Source organism: Toxotes jaculatrix, chromosome 9 (assembly GCF_017976425.1).
Source record: "Toxotes jaculatrix isolate fToxJac2 chromosome 9, fToxJac2.pri, whole genome shotgun sequence".
Taxonomy (NCBI): Eukaryota; Metazoa; Chordata; class Actinopteri; family Toxotidae; genus Toxotes; species Toxotes jaculatrix.
The window spans coordinates 7966960-7990090 of record NC_054402.1 but is presented as its reverse complement, the minus strand read 5'-3'; the positions used below and the strand labels follow the sequence as shown (position 1 = coordinate 7990090).

General features: G+C 42.2%; 2 protein-coding genes across 4 annotated transcripts; both read right to left on the bottom strand.

Annotated features, from left to right (window-relative positions):
* Nucleotides 1-18: 18 nt before the first annotated feature.
* zgc:153184 (uncharacterized protein LOC751652 homolog) lies at nt 19-13981 on the bottom strand. 3 transcript variants are annotated; one of them, XM_041047105.1, is made up of 6 exons: nt 13855-13981; nt 2988-3074; nt 2714-2785; nt 2473-2541; nt 1243-1455; nt 19-568 (listed from the first exon to the last, which is right to left on the bottom strand). In XM_041047105.1, exons 2-6 carry the CDS (start codon nt 3006-3008, stop codon nt 125-127), a joined length of 819 nt encoding a protein of 272 aa, XP_040903039.1. In that variant the 5' UTR covers nt 3009-3074; nt 13855-13981; the 3' UTR covers nt 19-124. The 3 variants fall into 3 exon arrangements, with proteins under 3 accessions (XP_040903039.1, XP_040903035.1, XP_040903036.1); XM_041047101.1 differs by lacking the exon at nt 13855-13981 and adding an exon at nt 13167-13331; XM_041047102.1 differs by lacking the exon at nt 13855-13981 and adding an exon at nt 13167-13331 and having other exon boundaries at nt 2988-3071.
* A 4338-nt stretch (nt 13982-18319) lies between these two features.
* mlnr (motilin receptor) lies at nt 18320-22125 on the bottom strand. Its single transcript, XM_041046739.1, has 2 exons — nt 21345-22125; nt 18320-18627 (listed from the first exon to the last, which is right to left on the bottom strand). Exons 1-2 carry the CDS (start codon nt 22123-22125, stop codon nt 18320-18322), a joined length of 1089 nt encoding a protein of 362 aa, XP_040902673.1.
* Between the last annotated feature and the right edge of the window lie 1006 nt (nt 22126-23131).

The following is a 23131-nucleotide window of genomic DNA, read 5'->3' as shown; positions in this document are numbered from 1 at the left end:
CAGAGCATGTACCACAAGATTTAAAACAGATGAACTCTTTCTGAGGAGTAAAGTTCTCTTAATCAAAGCACTGAATAACTTATACATATATATATTTTTTTTCCTTAACATAAACATTCACAGTTCACACCCCGTCATTTCCTTCTTGGTGTGCCTCCTGAGGCCTCTCCTCGTGGCCTTCTTCTGTCTTAACATTGCCCTCTATCTGCTCTGCAGGGCAAGGCTCTGAAAGTTGCGGTTCGTCCTCCAAAGCCTCAGAGCTTTGGGCACATTCTGCTTCCTGCTCCTCCTCTGGATCTCCTTTATTGTCTGGGTCACTCTTTGCTACCTGGTCCTCTGTCTTATCACAGTCAGCGTCCTTGTCTTCAGCTTCTTTCAGACTGCCCAGTTGCCCACATTCAGCTTCCTCTGCTGGGCTGTCAAAAACCTGGTCTTTGTCCCCATTTTCATTTGGGCTGTACAGTTCACAGGTGGAGGCGCCGCTCCCGAAGGCTCCCGCCTCCTCTCCAGCTGACCTCCTGTGCTGTCTCGTGGGCGGGCGCCTCTTGAATGACAGTCGTGCACGAGTCTGTGTGGGGGGAAAAAAACAGTGCAAGTGTGTAGCATTTTTAAGAAAGGAAGAATTTATATTTCATATCAATTAATTAATTTGTATGATTAAAAGATTTCTGGTAACTGTCCAAGTCTAATCAACCTATGCGTGACAGCACTGCACATAATGGTACCCAGGCACTCTAACTAGGCTAAGGGGATTACATCTTCAATCCCCCTTGCAGCAGCACTCGTGCACTACAGTGGCATCTTGCTCCAGCTTATCCAGGGCCTGCTTAAACAGACACAAACACGTCAACAGGTACGAGGACCATGTGTCCGGCTGGGACGTCACAGCTCACTCGGTGAATAGCGTGAGAAACATTTGGAGGGCCTCAATGTGACAGCAGCTCATGTTTGTCATTTATTGATTCAGAACTCAAGCAAAAACACACACAAACATATAAAACATAACAGTACTAATGCTTGCAAATTATTATTATAATGTTAAAAAATATTAGAATGGTATAGTATGGTCTGGGATATATTTTGGCCAGCTGAAAGTCATGGTGTGCAGCATGGTACTTACAGTAATATTATAAAACCAGTCCAACTGCAATATAAGGAGATGCTGTAACAAAATAGCCCAGATTTATTTGTCCTGAATATTGTCAAGCTAATGTGCAGCTTCGCATGAGTCAGTATATTTACCTTGTTGATGCTTAGCAGTGGGGCGCCTTCAGGAGGGCTGTCGAAACTGACAGGATCCTCCTCCTCACTGGACAGATGTGAGGGCCGCAGGGTGGAGATCAGGGGGCTCAGTGGGCTGCAGGGCGTGGTGGGGGACAATGGTGCTGGCTGTAGCTTCACCTCAGGGCTCTTGGGTGAAGGCAGAAGAGCAGTGGGTGACAAAGCAAGGTTGGCCTGCAGGGGGGGAAGGGAAGATCCTGAAACCTGGACACTGTAATCTCTTTAGTACATTGTGTTCTAATGAAATGTAACTGTAGGACAACAACTTTAATTACTGGAACTGCATTTGTTTAACACTTTTCAAAACCGATATATGACAAACCTGAGATGAGAGTAAAGCTTGAGATTGTCTTCGAGTGTAAACAAGGTTCATTTCAACATAGGATTCACTTTATTAGGAACCATAAATAGACTCATTAGGAGAAGAGATATCGCTTGAACGATTAAACAATGTAATTCGTTTAAACACTGGTATGTTTTTTTCTATGTAAAGATTAAAAGTTTACAACTAATAGTATTTCTGGCTGCTAAGTGGACATGATTCCCCCTTAAAATGTATAGATTTGACTGAAGTATAAAGGACATTATTACAATCATTACACAGGTCTGCATACAGGACACTGCTCTGATGTTGCCTGTCACCTTCCTGCTTTGAAAACTCAGTGCCAGGAGAATGTCCTGAAATTCCCTTTTAAGTGTCGCAAACAGCACCTGTCATATTAAGTCTGAGAATTGAACTACATAAAACCCCGAGCTGGCCCCGAACCACTGTTCAAGTTTAAGAGGAGAGTAGCCTACCTGCACTGGAGAGAAGAGGAAGAGGGAGAAACGGCAGCCCTTTTGTCCCATGGCTGCCCACAGTGTTAATTGCTAGCTAAAGGAATAATGGTGGTGAGCTGGAGCATCAGCAGAGGCTGGGTGGCCCATGATCCCATTAGCTCATTAATCTGAGCCGATTCTGCCATCAGGGACAAGCCCTTCCTCCTTTTCTCAGCATGCAAGCAGCTCACGTACCAGTGTAAACTGAACAGAGGGTGGCAGTAATGCTTTAAATATCTCAATCTCCCCACTAAGAAAAACTCCTGACTGAAGGTGACATCCTATAAGAACACATCTTTGGTGAGGCAAGCAGTTGTTTTGTTTCCTCATTTCATTTTCACATAATATTCAAATGTTGCAAGATGCGCCAACCTGCAGTTTCTCAATGATGGGGGAGTTCTTCATCTTGATTTTAAAGGGTTTCGGGGAGACGACAGTTTTCTGCAAGTGAACACAGTCAGACCAGAGCTAATGAAAAGACAGATTCACACACAGTGAGGCTGCGATGAAAAGGTACAGTAAACCAATCAAGTCTGTTTTCTGGGGATTTCTTTTGTACAACAAGAAGCCAGATCTGTTGCACATGGATCAGTAAAGGAACAAAATTACTCACATCCGATTCTTCGTTATCATCTTTTTGATGCTGCAACTTCAGGGAACATGGAGGTCTTCTGCGAAAGGGCAACTACAAACGCAAAGGAGTAAGAAATGTAAATAAAATCTGTAAACACTCGCAGTCTGTGTGTGTTCCCCAACTACTTATTTAAGTATGAAAATAAGCTATGTACTGAATGCAGAGTGTTGCTATACACAGCTAAACATGCTGTTTATGCTGTATATTTTTGTATAGCTACTGTTACATATCAGATATAAATTAAGAACCTTGCCTCGTCATTTGAGGTGGGCATTGGTAGAATTTGACCTTTGAACCTTCCAGCCAGCTCAGCCACAGATGGCTTGGATGGAGAATCCTTCTGGAAAAGAAAAAAAATTCAATAAAACACCTGAAAAATACTTTCATAATACAAACGTCCCAAGTGAATTTGTTCATAGTGGCACTCTTGGGGAAATACAGTTCCAACAGACAGTGTAACACGTGTAACTTTGAAAAAGGGAGTGTCAGATATATGCATGGCATGGCTTTGCCCTGTTCGATGAGCCACAAAAGCTGAAGAACTTTACATAGGGGAGTCACCTTCTGAATAAAGACTGCTATAAAACCAACACATTTGTATTTAAAAGTGTCATGCTGCAGAGAGCTGCTGAACCAGATGTTCTAAGATAAAGAACATGTTTCACTTCTCTCTACTATGTAAAATGCAGATGGATTGAGAAACAGCAGGGAGGGTGAATATGCAACCAAGAAAAAAAAAAAATTAAACAGTGGGTTCAGTGCTGTCCTTGGAGGAACTCATCTCTTCTCCTAAAAAGCACATTTTGTGGGTTTGGACACAGGAAGTGAGCCCCTCTCTCCGCAGCTGTTCAACATCACGCCGCAGCCTGTGACAGGAGGGACCTGTCCTTGCAGCCTCACACTGTTATCACATTTTGGCCCCCTTTACTTTCTGTCTCTCCCACTATTCCCAAGCTGATTGCTAAACTTCCCTCCTCCACATTGCCCTTTGATGACCATTAACTCACTCCACATATCTGTGGCCTAAGTGATAAGTTGGCGGATGGCTGCAGGCTGGAATGTGCACGAATGTTAGCCTTGAAAACAACACTCCAGTATTACTGTGTTTTCAAGGTTCTAGTCCTTTCTGTGCCAAGTGTTTGGACTGTGAATGGGTCGGGCTATTTGTTTACAGCCTGAGCTGTGCCAGAACTGTGCGGATTCTCATGCATCATGTCGCCATTTAATGATTTGCATTGTACAGTCACTGCTTGTGGTGCTCCTCCCCTTCTCTTTCTGGCTTTCATGCTACATGTCATTTCCATCCTGCTTTTATTGACCACTAAAAAGCTCATGCTTCTCCTCACAGCTGCCAATTCTGTCACATTTCCTGGGTGTGCGCTCTCAGTTCCCTCCCTCTCTGCACACTCTCGGTGTCTCAGACTGTGAGACAGACACACACACATTCCACATTTTAATCACACGCTTTATTTTTCCTTTTTTCTCCCCCTTCTTTTCAACATGACCTCACCACCTTGCAACCTCCACCCAAATGTATTACAGCATCAGCTAGCCCTGAAGTGCCTCTGCGAATGCTCCTCTGCGCTGGCTCTGTGTCCTAATCCACATCCCAGCCCTTTTCCTGAGCGCTCTTTTCTCATCCGTGATAAATAGTAATCACCAGGGACCACCCACCCTCCACACCATTATTTTGTAACCTCTAATTGTTTAACTCTTTCCTGTCCTTCAAAAACAAAGGCCTCCTTCAGAGCACAAACTGGAATCACAACAGTGCAGGCAAAGGAAGTGGGGCTTTGTTTGGTTAAATTCTTGCTCAAATGTTTTGGGTTGAAAAAAAATAATAATAATCAAGGTTTTCAATTTTTCTTTTGTCCAACTATTTAAATGACACACAAGGAAGAATGCCTTCTTGACCCCTCCAACATACAATCAATTTCTTTCTTTCCAGTGTTATTTCTTCTTCTTTCACTTCAAAAAGTGATAACAGAGTAAAAACATTAAATTTCTTTGTAAATGCTGAGGGGAACACCCTCACTTTTACTGCAAATGTTGGGAAGGGAATTTGGTCATGTACAGCAAAGATTTTCCATATTTTAAACACTTCTCATTTATTTGCTCAAGTCACTTAAAATGTGAGATCTACATGAACATTCAAAAGGCCTCATCTGTGTTGATCTGTTAGCTTTTTATCTGCAATGATTTAAGCAAGAACACTGTATAGAGACATTGTTAGCAACCTTGTCCAAAATACAGAATATATAAAATATACTAATTTAATAATTTGTCTTTGTCTTTTGATTGAAAATGTTAATGCAGACATCTTTCTCCCTCAGTTAAGCTCAAACAATTTCACTCACTTTCACTGAGATGACAAAAGAGGCACATTATTTCAGTGAGCCATACATGGCCTTTGGTAGGTTATCAGTATTGCACATGTTTAACTCAGCTGGGACCCCAAGCTCCCTGGAAGAGTGGGAAACTTTGGTTCACTGCAGGAAAGAACAGGGCAAACTATTTCTGGGGCTTTAGGCCTGGGAAAAAGCCCCAGAGCTGTGTAGGCAGCTTGGATCACAGCTCTGCTCTGTAACCCCTCAGTTCCTAAGAGAGTGTCCCTGGATATACTAGACCACATCTGAAACATACTGTAATCTAGCATACAGAGCAATTGAGCATGTCTAAACAAGGAAACGATGAAAAAAGCTTCTTAAAGAAAAGCCTTAACCATGTGATTGAGGTTTTTTTTTCTTTTTTTTTTTTTCCAAAAACGGGCCTGGGTCGATGCTAAAAAAAAAAAAAAAAAAAAAAAAAAACTATTTCAGAACTCTGACATCCCCACAGTTCCTTTAGATGTTGCTTGCTTTACAGAACTGCAGTTAGCATCCTGGTGCTCAAGCGTGTGCTTACACATTGACTGCATTCATATGGTACACTGGCGTTAACTAACCCGCTAGCTTTATCTACTGCCATTGGTCCAGCTTTTGCAGAGAGTCTCAGCAATGTCATCAGGAATAACTGAATATTATAAATATAACATAACAAGCACTTTCATAGGTTGCTTTTCGGTCCAGGAAACTCATGGAGCCCTCTGGAGGTGCCATGGACAGACTGATAGCAATCAGCTGTTTAGAGCCACTGCTGCTAAAAGCCGATGGCCTCCCAATATGGCCGACATGGCACATGACCACACCTGAAAACCCTACAGAAAAGTATGTTGGATTGAATGTGAAGTGGAGTGTTGCAGGAAAAATGAGAGCGTCCTCAGTGAGCTGTGTTTGGACGAGTAAAGGTTAATCCCAACAACATCTTAATTTCCAGTCTGTGGATGGAGACACGAGGTTTACTGTATGACTGGCAGATGTGGAAAGAGAACACAGAGACAAACAGATCACACAAAGCCTGCCATTGTCTGTTCCTGTGATTCCTATTTCCAGAGGCTGGGGAGAAGAAGCACATGATATTAGTCTCAGTAAATCCTAACATATCTGCTTGATATAACAGCGGCGGTCAGGGAGCAACAGGCCATGTAATCTACCACGGAGCTGATAAAGATGATGTCTGGCTCAGGATCTTTAACCCTTCTGTGGGAATGACTTTCTGATCTACTCTCAATCCTCATAAGCTCTCGCTGGTGAGCCCCACACGGTGGAAATCTGTGAAAGTGTAGATAAATAAAGCACTCCAAAGCACAGCTGTTCAGCAAGATCTTGTTCAATAAGCTCACCAAGCGTAATGGCTTCAGTTTGAGTCTGCAGACATTGTTTTCACAAGTCAGCGTGTTCTGCCAGGGGGAAAACCACCACAGTGAGCAGCTCCGTTCTGCCTACACTTGTTAAGTGGTAAGAGAGCAGACAGGCACCTTCTCACTCGCTGCCTTTCCAGGAAAACATGATGTGTTTTTGGACCAGACCTCATCTGAATATCTCACTTTTCCACTACCCTCCACTGGCACTGTATTTGAGTGTTTTCACATGTTGTGTGCACAGATGTGGGCTAGAAAAGGGCCTCAATCAGAGGGATGAGGTAAACGGATGCACTCATCTACACGCCATTGCTGCTGCTGCCTCTTGGGAAATGGGAGGCAGACAGACATGACTAGTCCTGCACAATGGAGAAAAAAATTAAATAAAATAAGCAAATAAATACAACACCAAACGAGTCAAGGCCCCAATAAGCTGTTGAGATACGTTATTCCATTTCTGCAATTTGACTGACAAATTATGAAGATATGAGAAAAGATGGCAGAGCCAGACCTGTCCACGGAATGCAATGCGATATTTCAATGTGATAACTTCAGCAGCCTGTTTAAGGTAATCTGAGCTGTTGTGCAATGAGAAGGCGGGGTAGTGGAGAGTCAATGATGAGTAAGAAAACTTAACAAAAATGCAAACAGCCCACAGCAGAGAGTACTCCCTCCAGATGTTTGAACCTAAGCAAGAAAATTTTCAAACAAGCATCTGGTGGGAATCCTGCACGGTGTTCTGGTATTCTCATCCGCTCTGATCCAGGAATCACAAAGACAAAAACCATCTGGATTGTGGATCAGATGGTTGACGTGGAGGCTGAGCAGCTCAGACATGGGATGACATCATTCAGTAAAGCCTTGCACCTTCCCTACTACAAAGCTGTGTCGTTCCTGCAGCGACTGAGAGCCACAGGGTTTGGCATCCATTCATCCATAGCAGACTGAATACTTTAGGAACAAATATTCTGCTGCATTATGGGAAAGGGCACATGTGACACATGTGGAAGGGCACAGTTGCCACACGGGGGGGGGGGGGGGGGGGGGGGGGGTGACAGGGCGGTATTGTGAACAAATTCAGTGGTGGAGAGTGATTAAGTACATTAAGTGTATAAAATAAGTGCATGTATTCAAAATAATTGTTGCATTATAGAAAGGGGTGTTGACCAGTGTTTGTTATTTAGTTTAATGCCGCCGAATTAAACAAGTGGACAAAATAATAGAAACATCTGTCAGTGTAACACAATACAATTCAACAGCACCACAAACTACAGCCTTCAAAGGGACCATTCAGTTGAATCCATCTAAAACTGTTTCAACAAAAACTGAAAATTATAACCTTCATGATGGTAGGATTTATCACAGGGCTGTTGTACTAGACCTCATTCTTTATCATGAGTCATTTAACTGTTTTTTGTTTTTTTTTTTTTGGACATTTTGCTTGTAATTTTTTTTGTCTGTTTACTTTGTGGGACTACATCATTCTACATTCTACATCACGGTATTGCAGCTTTTACTTTGAAGATCTTAAGACTTTATCCAAAACTGGTTAGACTGACCTTCTCATCGTGAAAAGGTCACAGGTCATAGCCCAATTACCAAGTCATTCTACTTAGATTGTGGACTTATATTTAGTCTACTCTGATTCTGACTTGTCTTGGTTTCAGCCAGCAGAGAATGTTAATGAGATTTTTCGCTTTCGCTATCATTTACCTGCTACTTGCAGAAGATAAATGGGTTTCTAACATGCTCAAACTTGCAGCATACACCTGCCCTCTAAGCTACAAAAGCCTAAAAATTCCAGTATTTTTCCCACTTTCTTCTGCCATTACTGGTGTAATGCTGCACACATTAAATGAAGCACAGGTGAGGAAATCAGAAATATTCATAATCTACATCAGGTTGTGACAGATCTTGACGCACAGCCTTAAGTAAAAATACAAAACTTGACTTACAACAACAACAACAAAAAAAAACAAACAAAAAAAAAAAAATGGCACTTGCAAAGTACAAGCAGCTTGCAGCACTTATTGTGTTTGCACTCCTTTCTGCCAAAAAAGGAAATAAAGAGCGTGGCTAGATGCCAAATTTAGAAGAGGGTGGTTGAGGAGGTGCAGGCAGTATGGGTTAACTGTTCTGCAGAGAGATTTGGAAGTAAGACACAGCGTCAGAGAGAGATAGTGTTTCCTCATCCTCTGCCTGGCTCACCGTCTCCATGTATCTCAAGTTTGTACACTTAAGGCTTACAAAATCCAACATGTTTGACAAGCTGCAGCTGTCTGAGCCAGCGTACAGCCTGACACAGGCTGCCTCACGGACCTGCTCAAACCTAACCAACTTTGATGGCAACAACATGCGCAGCCTCAAGTACGTTCTCACATGACGACTTAGACTTTTGTCGTCTCTGATAATGAAGAGCTGGGATGTGTGGTGTGGATAGCTAAAATAACCCTCCATATTTCAAGGAATTCCCCTCAGTCTCTATGTATCCATTCGTGATGTAACTTCCTTAATGGCCAGCGGCATGTGTGTTTTATTTGTACAGATCACAGTGTGCTCCTCGCTATCTTCTCTGTAGCTCCCACCCCTGCTATCTGTCTGCCCCACACACAGCTTTGGACTGAAACTCAGAAGGGCAGGAACTGACATAAACTCATCCCTGATTGCTGGACTTAGAGAAGAAACAAAAACACACTGCATGTATAGTTCATGTACCTGTAATGGCCACAAAGAACAACAATGTTTGAGAATAACAACTGCAATAAAAAGCAGCTAAAGCAGTTAAGGAATTATGAGATTTCATGAACCATTTGATTGGTCATTAAGGTGCAAATATCCTCCAACGGGCCAAGCCTCCGCAGAACTACCTTAAGTTGTGTAAGACAGCATGGAGATGTAAATACAGGCAATAAACCAGAGTGTAAAACTTTCCCACATGACAATATAACCAATATAATATTCTACTTTAAGGTGATCACACATCTACTGCAAACTATTTAAATACTTCAGTCAGCAAGTCTGTGGGCACTGCAATCAAAAGACAGTCAGTTGCTTATTTTATTTTTTAAGCAAATACAGTATATCCTCTGTTTGTAAGAGCCTGCTGAAAATGTTCCAGCTGATACTGGATCTGATCACCTCCAGGGTACACAGAGCTACAGAACTAGTTTAAAGTTACCAGTCTGAGTATTCATTCTGACCTGTGAACTGTTTTCTTTACATTCAGTGTTTTTCAGCCTAAACACATTGTGCATGTTTGTCAAACCTGACAAATGTGTCAAATGCATTTCCTTATTTTGAGTGTTTTGAAACTTTGTATAAACTGACTGCAGGTTTTCTCCTCAACGTTTATCAGCACATTGCACCTTCTTGTGTCTGTAGCTTAACTCACATGGGAACAGCAGTTCTTTTTGGACAAAACTAGCTCTAGTTTTCACATTGTTATCACCAAGGAAACTATGTGTATTGTGAAACAGCAAAGGCAAAATGCAGTAACTACAGCAAAAATATGAAGATTCTGCAGAACGCAACTAGACACTTCCTGCAGTTTGCTTCTGTTTTCCAAATCATTTCTGCAATTACAACATTTTTGTCAGTGTACAATGCTTGTTTCAAAAGATGACAGAGTTGAAATATGTGGACAGAGGGTAGAAAACATACTAAAGAGACATTATCAGAGAAAGCTGGTGTGAACTGCAGGATGTTACAAAAAAAAGAACGACAGGAAGCACAAGTGCAATCTGAATTTATAAAGTCACATGAGATCACATCAGAAGCCTTTTAATCACAGGACTTTAATAAATTTGTCTAAGCTGTAAAATCAGAGAACATTTATATGATTTATGCACGTTCCAGTGTACAATGTGATTTCAACAGAGATCCATAACAACACTGTGACTTAGAGAACGGGCTAAGGTTTCGCAGGGTTTCCTTGATGCCGATGCTTTACATTCCACTGAGCTTCATGGTCAGTTAGGTGTTTGTTTTATGTGCAGGACAGAGTGAACCATTCATGCTGGACTGAAACACATAAAGCTCAATATACAGCCTCAGCAAAACACCTAAGACTGCATCTGTCACTGATAATATCCAGCTCTGACAAGTGGATGTTTTCACCCCATGACAGTCACAGAAAGTTTGCTACACTACAGGATGCTACAGTATGTGTCTTTATTTTCATTACCATGACACTCAATTATAAACTAGCTCTAGTGATAGACTCCAGTGCAAGCCGTAGTTGTAGTAGGGGTAGAAATATTGGTTCATAATAATAATTATTATAATAATAGTATGACACTGTTTCAATAACATACTGTTGTAAAGCAAAAGGGGAAAAAACTAACTCATTAGGAAATGTCTGGCTGGTACAGACTGGTCTCTTAACTTTACTATGGATTACATAATAAATGTGCACACCATATGGTTGGCAAGCCATTCCCAAATACTCACTCCTCTAGCTGTGGTGTTGTTTTTCCATCAAAGGAAAACCACTACCCTCCACCCCACAACCCCAACACACACATGCAGTACAAATCCTCAGGTGCATGCACACACATGCACACACACACACACACACAAAATTTCCAGTTTGTCTCCTTCATTCCAACACGGGAAACACAAATTTTTTTCCATGCGTTAATGCGTCCATGAACATCTCCTTCCTAAAACTAGAAACACGCAGCATCAGCACTATGTGATGTCACCAAAGCACAAGCCTGAAGCAGTTTAAATGACAGTGAGTGGGAGACTGACTTTACAGGCCAGTTTAATGCCTGTTTGCTGGGGCTTTAGGCAAAATGCAGCATTACCGTCCTATGAAACTCAAACTGAAGCTGCAGCAGGCTGTAATGTCCAACACCTGAGCTGTTCTGCCTAAATTCATTTCAGGCATCAGACCGTTTACCATTACCAATTCTCAACAAACAGGAAGTTTTCAAATCAAAAAATGAGAGCAAAACTCAACAGCAGCAACACACCCTTGCACAACAATCTGAAAAAAAATTGTGTTGAAGTAACAGGACTGAATAAACATTGCCTTGGGGGTTATGAAAGGATGCAAACCAAGATGACCTTGCAAGAAAGTACTGACAGGTCTCAGTTGTCTGAAACATCAAGAAAGTGAGCCTGACAGTGAAGTGAACTGAACCCGTGGACGTTTTAAGACTGGAAAGTCATGGTGGCTGCCGCTGAAGCGTCACATTTTACCTTAAATATCAACAGAAATACGTTTCTGATAAATTTGACGTGAGAAATCGACCATGAAATCACTGAGCAATGCTTAAATTCGTAACGAATTTACAAACAGACGTGACCTTGGCTAAGTAAGATCAGATCGTTAAGAAGCGGTAAGAGAGCATTCAGTCTGAATTTTAATTGCAGTGCTGATAGATTAATAGCTTGCAGTGAAAACTGAGATTGTGAGATATGTGATAACATTTGAACCCGCTTTCACCCTCTCAGTGCTCAGCCTCTACGTACAGGTTCAGGGTTTTCTCTCAAAACAACTTTATCACACAGAAACTGTAAGTATTCTGTACCAGGGGAAAAAAAATGTTAGCCTAAGAAAGCCCTGTTCTCTCTTTTTAACATTCTTTCATCTTTACCAGATTTGGGGTTAGTCCAAATTCTTTTCTCTCAATTTTGGCAACAGGGAAAGAAGAATAAGGTCTTAAATCCAAGCTGACCTGGCCTAAAGCACATCTGAGTCCTAAAGCTGAGCGGTGTAAGTATGTGAGAGTAGTTCTGTGGTCGATTACTAATGTGCTCCCTCACGTGCTGTGGGGAAGAAAAATGGGCGTTTCGCTTCCTATTCCCCACATGACATTAAATACTTGAGAATGATGTTAAAAGTCTGAGGGAACAGCATTTATTTCATTTTATTTTTTTTTGCAGGGAGCAGGCCACAAACCTGTGAGCAAACCAGGACAGGCCTCCTATACCATAAAGAAGCACGCCTTTTCTTTTTTAGCTCCACTGCAAGTGGGTAAAGGACAGTTTGGCCTTTGAGAAGAGACAGCACAGCTCGTCAGCTGAGGGCACAATAGTTTGGGAAATTGCTGATGATTAAAAGATTCAGACTTAAAAGCGAAATGCTCACTTAAAGTGAAGACAAATCCAACTAATGGTATTTACTCAAACACAACACCAGCTCATGACAGATGTTCAGTCAGCTCCATTTCCTTTCTCTCAGCGCGGTGACTTGTTATTAAGTCGTGACCTCAAACACTGCACCCGCAGAAAAGAGAAGTACAGTCATCCCTTAACAGAGCTTAAAATTACATTATATAAAGATCACATGCAGCCAGTCTATTATACGTAATATATAACAAGATATAATTATATCATATAATAATAATATATCACACATGCAATAAAGATCTCAAGGAACTTTTATCCTATTAGCGGTGAACACAACTACACGTGTAATGTTCCGTAGGTCTACTCATACCAAGGCAATATCACTATATCAACAATATATGCACACACGGGATTTAGTCCCTCCAGAAATATCATCGTGATACCACAGAGCGTTAAAAATGACTATGAAGTCACTGAGCTCCTATGATGTAATGTATTAATTTCAACCACACTATGGCTGCACGAAACCACACGAAATGTTAAAAGCATTTGCTCAAGTGGCTTAAAAGTACAGGCTACGACAGAAAACTACTCTCAGAGTCATATGGTTGTTACCTCCATCCTGGGGAATGTGCCAGAGATCGTCCCCTCCTGATTTTTTTTTCCTCTCTTTTTTGTTCCTTCTGTTTTTCGGCCTGCTGGAGCAAATTGTCCGCTGGCTGAGTGGAGACTGAGGACCGCAACGGCGACAGAGAGGAGCTCTGTGTTTATATCTGGAGCCAAATCTGCCTCATGGACTTTGGGGGAGGAGTGAACAACTTTTACGCGCATTGGGCTCCCTCAGCACTGTCAAGCCAGTCCAGTTTAAAAACAAAAACAAAAATACTACTTCTCCTGAAGACTTTCAAAATAAAACCTCTTTTTACTCCCCCCACCCCCAAACACAACTTGATCATGGAAGCAGAGCAAAGAAAACGCTGAACTTGCTTGCCCCCCGTATGTTGGCAAGTTTGGCAAATGGGAACTTGAGCTGACATTTTAACCACTTTCTGCAAACCAACAAGCAAAGTATGGAGAGCCTCAAAAACCCATGTAGATGAGCAGTTGTTAATTTGTCGCCATTTGCTGGACACAGTGACAGCACATACATTTAAAAAGCCGACAATTATACTCTTGCTTGTGAACAGAGAGCACAGGGAGACAACTACAGTAGCCTCACATTCTTAACAGTACTGGGACGGAAATACAAATCTACAGTGGTGAAAAACGTCGTTACCCAAATCAAATAATTTACAAAACTTACCAATCAGACCACAGGATGCCACAGAAGGCAGGGAACTGCTGCAGGTCTTCTTCTTTCTTTCTGTGAGCCACGACTTTCCAGCATGTTTTACTCCCGGGCCACATCCAAATCAGTGATGTCGCCACGTGCTTTGCCTTTGTCAGCTGACGGGAAACACCTGCTGCGACACAGGTGATCGAAATGAGCAACATTTTTTCCAGTTCCTGTCCACAGGGAGCAGCAAAGCAGCGGTTTTCTACCCAGTGCAATTGAATAACACACAAATTTGTCTCATTTACCCTTTTAAACCATACATTGACTTTCGCCTGGAAAGTACACATACATACATATACATATATATATATATATATATATATATATATATATATATATATATATATATATATATATATATATATATATATATATATATATATATATATATTTCTTTATGGCTAGAATTTCACTCAGCGTTTTTAGTTTTATTTTGAAAGCAGTGTCCACTAACTACAACACTGAGTGTAACTGTGCTCTGCTTAAGAAACTTATGGGGGACTGAGTTTAGGTTATGTGGTCCTTCATCCACAGTGAGTCCACCCTGTCAACAAATCTCTCTAATATTCTTATAGGCGCTCATGTTTCTGTGGTACGGTTGGTTCGCACCACTTTCACTGTCTGTGGCAACACTACATCACAACAGTTCTTGCAGGGTGTCTAAAGGTCTGACGTTCAGACTTGACAATATTTAGATGCAAATTTAATGTAACAAAAATGCAAATGCCAAAAGTGGAAAACAGCTGAGGATTAAGTTTTCTTTTTTTTCTTTTTTTCTCCAAGAAAAACTATTGATAGGCTGAAGTTGCACTTCACGCATGAACCATTTGGTCCAGGTTTATGTATGTGCATGTCTGAAATGCCTGCAGTTGAAGCTTCACCTCCTTCTACACATATTTTAAAGGCAGGGGCACTGAAAGAGTTTGCTTTCACCGTTGTTTATTTCTAATGCAGCTTGTTTTTTTTCCTAATGTAATGCATTTAGCATGTTCTCTGTGGTTTCCCTGTGATGTGAGCAATGTGAGCTGGCAAACATGTAAATAATACCATTAACTGTTTTAAGTCAAGTATTCCCATTTTGTGTGCTCATGTAAGGATGAAAGATCAGGGAGCGACTCTGCTGTCCTGCCTGGGGCCAGGAGGTGGATATGTAGAGGGGCCATCTAATGGACTGACTTCGTCATGGCTTCCTCACCAGCAGCACACCACACAACTGTGCGAGAGGCCGTTTCTCCTGCTGGTACAATATTCTTTACATTATCTTACAGCCGCAGTCATGGTGTAGAAAAATACGTTTACTGTTGCATCCCTTTAGTTTGGTAAATTAACTGCTGAATCTGTTTATGTGAAAAAATTTGTTCTGATTATCGTCAGAACATAAAATGTTTATTTTACATCTCTTACATCTTGCTTTCTGTTTACTTGCCAAATAGCCAAAAGCAAGTTGTGATCCAGTTTCACAGGTTTGAATTTGACAGAGAAACAGGTTCTAGAGAGTTGACATTTTTCTCTCAGGTGACCTAAAGTCAAACACTGTCCATGGGCAAACATTTCACAGAGACCAAGTAGATGTAAATTAGCCTCCATATTGCAGGGAACTCTTCTAATTTGGAGAGAAACAGGGAGCTGACTCCTCTGTGTGTAACATGGTTCATTAAACAATGGAAACCGTTTACTAAAAGCTTTAGAAGACGATGTGATTAGTGCTTTATAAATGAAGCTTATTATCATTATTACTGCCATTAGAGGCATTTGAAAGTCCTGTGGGAGTGCCTAGTGGTTAGTGGTTAGTAAAAGGCAAAGTCACATTTGTGTTTGTTGTCTTACTGTCACCCAGCTGTGACAAGAAGAGAGCGGAGAGGAAGTGATCAATAGGTGGCTGTCAAATTTCCTGGGCTCTCTATCAAAGCAGCTTTCACAGCGAACATTTGCAGTGCTACGGATGATTGACCTCACAGTCGGTTTAGGTTGGGAAGAGCTTTGGGTTTGGGGAGGAGGAGAGAGAGAGAGAGAGAGGAGAGAGATGGCACCAGATGTCATGAGGAGAGTAGCCTGGATACAACAGAAAAACAGGCAGGGAGGATGGTGAACCTCTGCACACTCTCTAGAGAGAGTAGTCCTGCAGACCCCTCTCCTAAATAACCTCCATTTTAGCCCTGCTTCCTGCAGCCACATACACGGACCAGTAGGCACAGGGAGCCAAACAGGAAGTGAATATGTGTTTCTGATAATTTGTGGAAATGGGCTGAAATGGGGAAGCTGATAAAGGATTTCTTACAAGGAGAAGTGAAAACTGGTAGCTTTTATCTACAAGAGCAGTGTTTATGTAGTTTGAAGGCAATGTTTGAACAATCTAAATCCCAGGAAATTTTTGATATTGCTCTGCACACATGCATACTGTTCTTACACAGCATGTCTGTCCTGGTCGCAGTATACTTTGGCTCCCCCGTCTGGTGGAAAGGACCATCACAGTGAAATGATGATGGTCCGTGCAGCTGTGTCAGAACAGAAACATTTCCCAGAAGAGAGAAACTTAAACGGCAGATTCAGTTTCATTAGAAAACGAATGCAAATGAAAGAACATATTGCAAAGCAGAGAGGCATGACATTACAAGGAAACATCTGTGTACATCTTTATAGTTTCTGCCAATTCAGGACATTCCACTGACCCTTGTTTGCAGTTTAGTATTAAATTAAGTTCTTTTATCTGGTATATTTCTTTTATAATACAAAACAATCTTAAAACTATTTCCAAATGTTAAAATGAGACTTTTTAACGACGAGACTGCTTTCATATTACAGGTCCAAAAGAAGTGTGCAATATGTAAGAGGTTTGCTGATTTAGTAGAAGTCATGGCCTAAAAAGTAGAGGCAAAACAAACGCTATGTTTCTAATGTTGAATGGTCTGAGGTGGTGTGAAGAAGGCCCGAAGGAGGTGTTGACAGCTCTGGACAAGTCGTCTCGCAGACACTCTCTTCATTATCAGCCAAGAAAATAACCAACAGAGGAGTCGTGCTGCTTGTTGATCTTTCCCCAGGTGATGGCAGGATGGTCTGTGGGATATAAGCTTTTACCCACTGCTTCAGCTCCTCTGGCAGAGATGAATGACTCGTTGAAAATGCTGTCATGAAGATGAGTCACCCCGGAGCGACTTTGTCTCTTTGTATTTGTGCAAACCAAGGCCCGATGATTCATCGGCAAAATCATGACAGTTCCTTTTAAAGAGCAAGATGTGTGGCAAACAGAACCTGGAAAAGTCTAGATTTATTTTGGGATTAGACATCGCTCAGGTTAAAAATACATAACTTTGATGTTGCCTCTCTTGCCAGAGTGCAGGTGATACAAAAGTGTACAATTTCTAATTCACAATGCAACCTCAAAGAAGAATTGTACAATGGTGTCAAGATTATGCAAGTAGGGGCAATAAAAGCAATAAGCTCTGCTGCAGCTGACAACCTAATATATTTTTCCTCTTTGAAATGCACTTAGAGTGGCCATTACTTTGAATATGGTGATGCAGGGACACTGTCCTCCATTGTAAATCTAACTCAGAGCCCAGGTAATATAATAACCGTGTCAGATTACATGTGATGGCCGGCACGTATGCAGCCCCAAAACCTCAGGGCTCAGGTGGCCTCTGTAACACACACACAGACAACAACTGCCCCATTTTCATACTAATCTGCTTTTATCAAGTCATGTTCCATCTATTCACTGGAGAGATAGCACACAGCCCTGAAAACATCCACATGTACACACACATACACACCAGAATACCCAATTTCAAGTCTGCACAACTAATGGCCCACAGCTAATAGGTTTACTTGTTTTGTTTTTCTTGATTTATGAGAACAACAAACAGTATAACAACTCTTCACCATACATTAAACAAATTCAATCTTACAACAGAACGTAGCTGAGACTACAATTAAACATTACAAATGAACAGTCAAATGAGGAAAACGTACGTCATCTGTCAACAACGAAGAGGGACCGCGTTTTAATCAGTGCTGCAGATTGATGGTAATTGTGAACTGAAATGGTGCATGGGTTCAACAAGTGCTGACACCAAGCAAGAGAAACACGCGGAGGTAAACACTTCTGCATGAGATGCTGAAACAGGAAAATGTAAATGACAACTTATTTTGCTTGGAATGCAATGAATTCCTATTGTCTCGACACAAAAATTACATGTGCCATGGCTGAAAACTGTCACCCAGCGCCTGTGAACAGAATGCCGCTGAGTAGTAATAAATTGATTTTGCACTGAGGTGCAGGGGAGCTCTGAGCCCTGAATTCCCCCTCTACATATCCTCAGCAGGTTTCCTCTATAGCTGCAACTCCCAAACTGTAAAGAAACCTGTGAACTCTCCCTTGGTGATGAAGTCAAACACGCCTGTAAAAATCACCACGTCAGTGTGTTGACGACCTTCAGACCCCAGTCAGGCTTTCGTTCAGTGTGGAGATGTGGTCTGTCACACAGAGCTGTCTCTGGCCACGGTGAGCCTGTCTGGGCCGCTGGTGCAGCAGGAAGAGGCGTTTGGCCGCAGCCCTGTACTTCCTGGACATGAGGTTGTAGACGACAGGGTTGATGGAGGCGCTGAGGTAGCAGAGCACCATGGAGGCCATGTTGAAGTTCTGGCTCAGCATGGCTGTTTCGTAGTCGTCCACCTGGGCAAAGAGGTTCCTGCCGATGTGGTACGGGAGCCAGCAGATGATGAAGGCCAGCACCACCACCACTGAGAGTGAAGAGAGGTTGAAGGAGGAAATCAGTTTCATTTGAGGAATGGTTTGACATTTTGGGAAATCAGAGACAAGAATAAGAGATAATTGGGAAAACTAATACTGTTCTAATATCTCTACTCTAAATATAAGGCTACAGCCAGGAGCTTAACATAAAGTCTGGAAACAAGGGGATTTTGTCCAAAGGTAACAAAATCTCAAACTCAGAGTTTAGTAAAACCTCAGCTAATCTGCTTCAGTAGTACTGAGTGGGAGCAGTTTGATCAGATTTGACTGATGGCAGCTTCTCTCTAGTAAACATTTCTGTTTCATATATTGTTTAATTAAGATTGGTGCCTTTTTCAGCAGAGCCCTGTCTGCTACAAACCAGTGAGAGCCAACATTATTCCAAGTTTGAGAGTTAGGCCTGCTCTTATGTTCATGTTGGGCTCATATAGTATAAGAAGCTGATTAAGAGGACTGGTTTTCAGGGTCTTTAAGCAGCCTGTGATCTATTGTCCATAGTCACCCTTGACATTTATTAATGACCAACAGCAATTACAGCAACATCAAAATAACGTCTCCTTCAGCCCACGCACAAACACAAACAACTCACATGCACAACCTCTCTTGTTCCCTTAAGCGATGGTGGCCTGTAATTGGCTCCAACAACACATTTTCACCATACAGTTGAGTAGGGAGCTAATCAGAGCATATATGCAACAGAAATGTCCAGAGAGGAGAGAATATGTCATAAATTTAAAAAAAAAAAAAAAAAAAATAGAGGAAAGCTTTATCAAGGTTTGAAAGCCAGAAATCTCAGTGGTGGGTGAGGCAATTACTAAGTGACTAGTATTGATCAAGAAGCCACTGCAAATAAAATTGCCATCAGTTTGTCTGATGGAGGCAGTAATTTAAGTAGGGACAATAAATGTCAATTTAATAATTAAAAGAGGTATATCTGGCCTACATGAACCCAGTTATTTGTTAATTAACAATAACAGTTATCTATAAATTGAAGGGGTACGCTGTCGATTTACAGAGAGAACAGACGCCACAGTTTTGTCATGTCTTGCCGTGTGAGTTGAGCAACTCTGGAGATGCATGACTCCAGCAGATGACAAAGGCGCCCAATACTGTAGGAGCATGTAAATTTCCATTAAGGAGGATTTATGGAGGTTTCTGATGACAATCCATTTTGGGATTCAACATTCAATGTGAATACAAATGGCACCAAGCCTGACAGCGTGAGCTCTGTGCAGTGTATGCTCAGTAAATGAACAGCATTAATGTCCTAATGGATGCATCTTGATTAGTATTTGGTTAATACAGATTGGCCTGGCCATGGTCTTTTACTGTAAAACAGGGTTTCCTGCACAGAATGCCAGAGCTGCAAATTAAGCCAATCAGTATGTGCAGTGGCAGGACATGATTAGTTTCAGACAAAACAGAATAATTAACCAGCTGACATCAACAACAGCACACATGGCAGCAGCCTTTTCTTCCTCAAACTTGGTCTCCATTTTGGGTTTCTGTAAATATGGAGACAACTGGAAAAGCATAGATGAGACTGACTTACATAGGGCTACTAGTCGTAGCGGGTGTGCATAGGTGAGGCGAAGCAAGGCTACATCTTGTGCAGAGTTGAGGAGCGATTTTCCTCACCACGATGCCACTGAAAGTCTGAAAGTGGCGGCCACAAGTCACGGATTACATCCCGGCCACTGATAGTATGGCATCAAGCATAGCAAAGTATGGCATCAAGAAACTGGACTGAGGGGGCACAGTGTCATGCGAGACAATTTCTTCATTTCTTTTGTACTCAGTTGGCAGCTCTTCGAAAGGAAGATCAAGAAAAACAGGAAGAACAAGCCTGAGCTTCGCCGTGCACTCCTCACAACAAGGGGGGAAAGAGAGGCCTTCTCATCAAAGTTTATCTTCATCACCTGTCGGCTGGCCCCTGGTCATCCTACATAACATCACTGATGTGTCTTCATTCAATGCCATTGTGATATGGAGCAAGGTCAATCCTACCTAAGTGACTGATAAGCAGAATAAAAGGAGGGTGTTCCTGAAGCGGCTGGGAAATGCACTGTTAACCTCACACATTTAAAGAAGGGAGCGCCTCCCCGGCACAGCAGCCTCTGCAGCACTTGTGAAAACCGTTCATTGGACTGAATCTTGTCCTGATTTACGTGCTAAGCTGCTTTCTACACATTTCATATATAAAATGTTAAGACCACACAGGGATTAAATATATGCGAAAACAAGAGTTCAATTTGCCACAGCAAACACACACTCAGCTGAGCTAGAGCAAAAAAAAAGTCCTCGATTCTAATCTGTAAGTTCTGTTTTTGTTTACTCACTTGTTTATTTATTTTGCTTGACAGTGCAAAACAAAGAATTTTCTTGTTTAAGCTTTTTACATATGCTCTCCCTCCTGAATTTGAATTGTCTGCTTTTTTTAGAGATGAAAAAGAGAGAGAAGATTTAGAAAGAGGGAATCAGGTGGAGTCATTCTGGATAATGTGAAATGTCTGCGCGTTGAGTCTCAGTGCTGCAACAGTTGTCTGTTTGATTGAACAAACCTGAATTCTGACATACAGAGGGTAACACTTACACTGAAAAAAAGGGCAAAATACCATCTGAACACTGACTCTCAGTTGTAGTGGTTTAGGTGTCTTCTTTACCTAACCTGTCTTCAGATATGAAAAAAAAAAAAAAAAACACTCACCCAGTATCTTGACTGTTTGCCTGTGTGATCTCTCACGGGCCAATGCACAGGGGCCTTGCAGATCATTTTTGCTTTTCCACAACTTGCACCCGATGGAGCCGTAGAGGAAGATGAGACAGAGCATCGGGCAAAAAAAGTATGTGGTGGACACCCAGAGCATGATGTGCAGCTGTCCGGAACTGATGGCGTAGCTGGTGTGCTTGCACTGACCCGTGTTGTAGTCCGGGTGTGTATCATTGTCATACTCCACCCCGACCAGGAAGAGAGTGGGAGCTGCAGAAACCAGGGCGAAACCCCACAGGGCAAGGATGATGTACTGGACCCTACGTCTGGTCACCACCACCTTGCTCCTGAGGGGGAAGCTGATGGCCAGGTAGCGCTCGATGCTCAGGGCTGTGATGTGGAGGATGGTGGCCGAGGTGCAGCCCTCGAAGATGTAGTGATAGAAGCGACACACCGCCTCCCCAAACAGCCAGGGCACATACTTCCACAGGCGATAGAGGTCAAAGGGCAGGCAGAGGAAGATGATGAGGTCAGACACCGCCATGCTGGACAGATAGAGATTGGTGGTGGTCTTCATGTCTTTGAAGTGCTGGATGATGAGGATGGTCATGGTGTTTCCCGTCACCCCAACGATGAAGATTAGGATGCAGATGACAGTGACAGGGATGAGGGTGGAGGTGGGGAACAGGGAGCCCTCGTAGTGGTGGTCGTCTGTGCTGTACTGGTCCATGGCCTCCGCTCCACCAGCATGAAAGTCCACCGGTCTTGTCCAGGGCATGCCAACCACCACTAAGTGCTGGTATGGTAAAGTGTGAAATCAAGACTCAACAGGCAGCTGAAGAGAGAAAAATGAGACATTAAAAGACCAAACCTGTGTGTTTTATCTCCTCAAGTACAAATTATGTAGACTTTACATTACTGCCGACATGATGTAGAGATTTTATAGTGTTTTGTAGTGTGTTTTCATGAATTAGTGAAAACCAATAAACATTGGTTTACGTAGATTAGGAACGTCCGTTAACAGGATCTGTTTTAAATGATTTCTCTGCATTTCCGTGCAGCAATGCTGATCTCTGACAAAGATAAACACACACACATCTAAATACGTTCAAAACACATCAACACATCAATGCGATTTTTGAGAAATACTTAGCTGTAATATAAAGTAAAAACAGATTGTAGTATAGGCTTAAAACATGCAAACTCACCAGTGTGATCCATAAACCTTGGAAAAGCAAAAATAACATCCTGGTGATGTCAAAGAAATGTGTGCTGGTGACGTTACCTTTAAAACAGAGCTGGATCTTTCAACCTTTTAACTTTTTCTTGGTCTCTGTTGTGTTACTGTGCGTAGATGGAGAGAAGCAGCAGCGGTAGCAGCAGCAGAGGCAGCAGCAGCAGTAAGAGAATCACAGAGAAGTGGCAGAGCTGGTCCCTGAGCCTCAACAGCCAGTCGGGCTCTGGTGAGAGACGAAGAAAGGAGCACCTCCTCCACAGCACCCTAAGGAGTCAGGGAGCAACAGGGAGGCAGTCTGCTGTGTGTGCGTCTAAGTAATCTGCTTAATCAAATGATGACGGGATGGATGACGGTAAAAGGCATAAGATGGAGGGAATAAGATTTGAGGGAACCCTCCACCACTGCCGCTCCTCTGGGAGCATGAATGCAGATTGAAGATCATATTAATCTGAACTGAGCATAACTACATAAAAAATGTACAGTACACATAGAGAGGGCTATATAACATTATTAATGAATGCATCAGTCACTGCAATTCCAGGGTGTT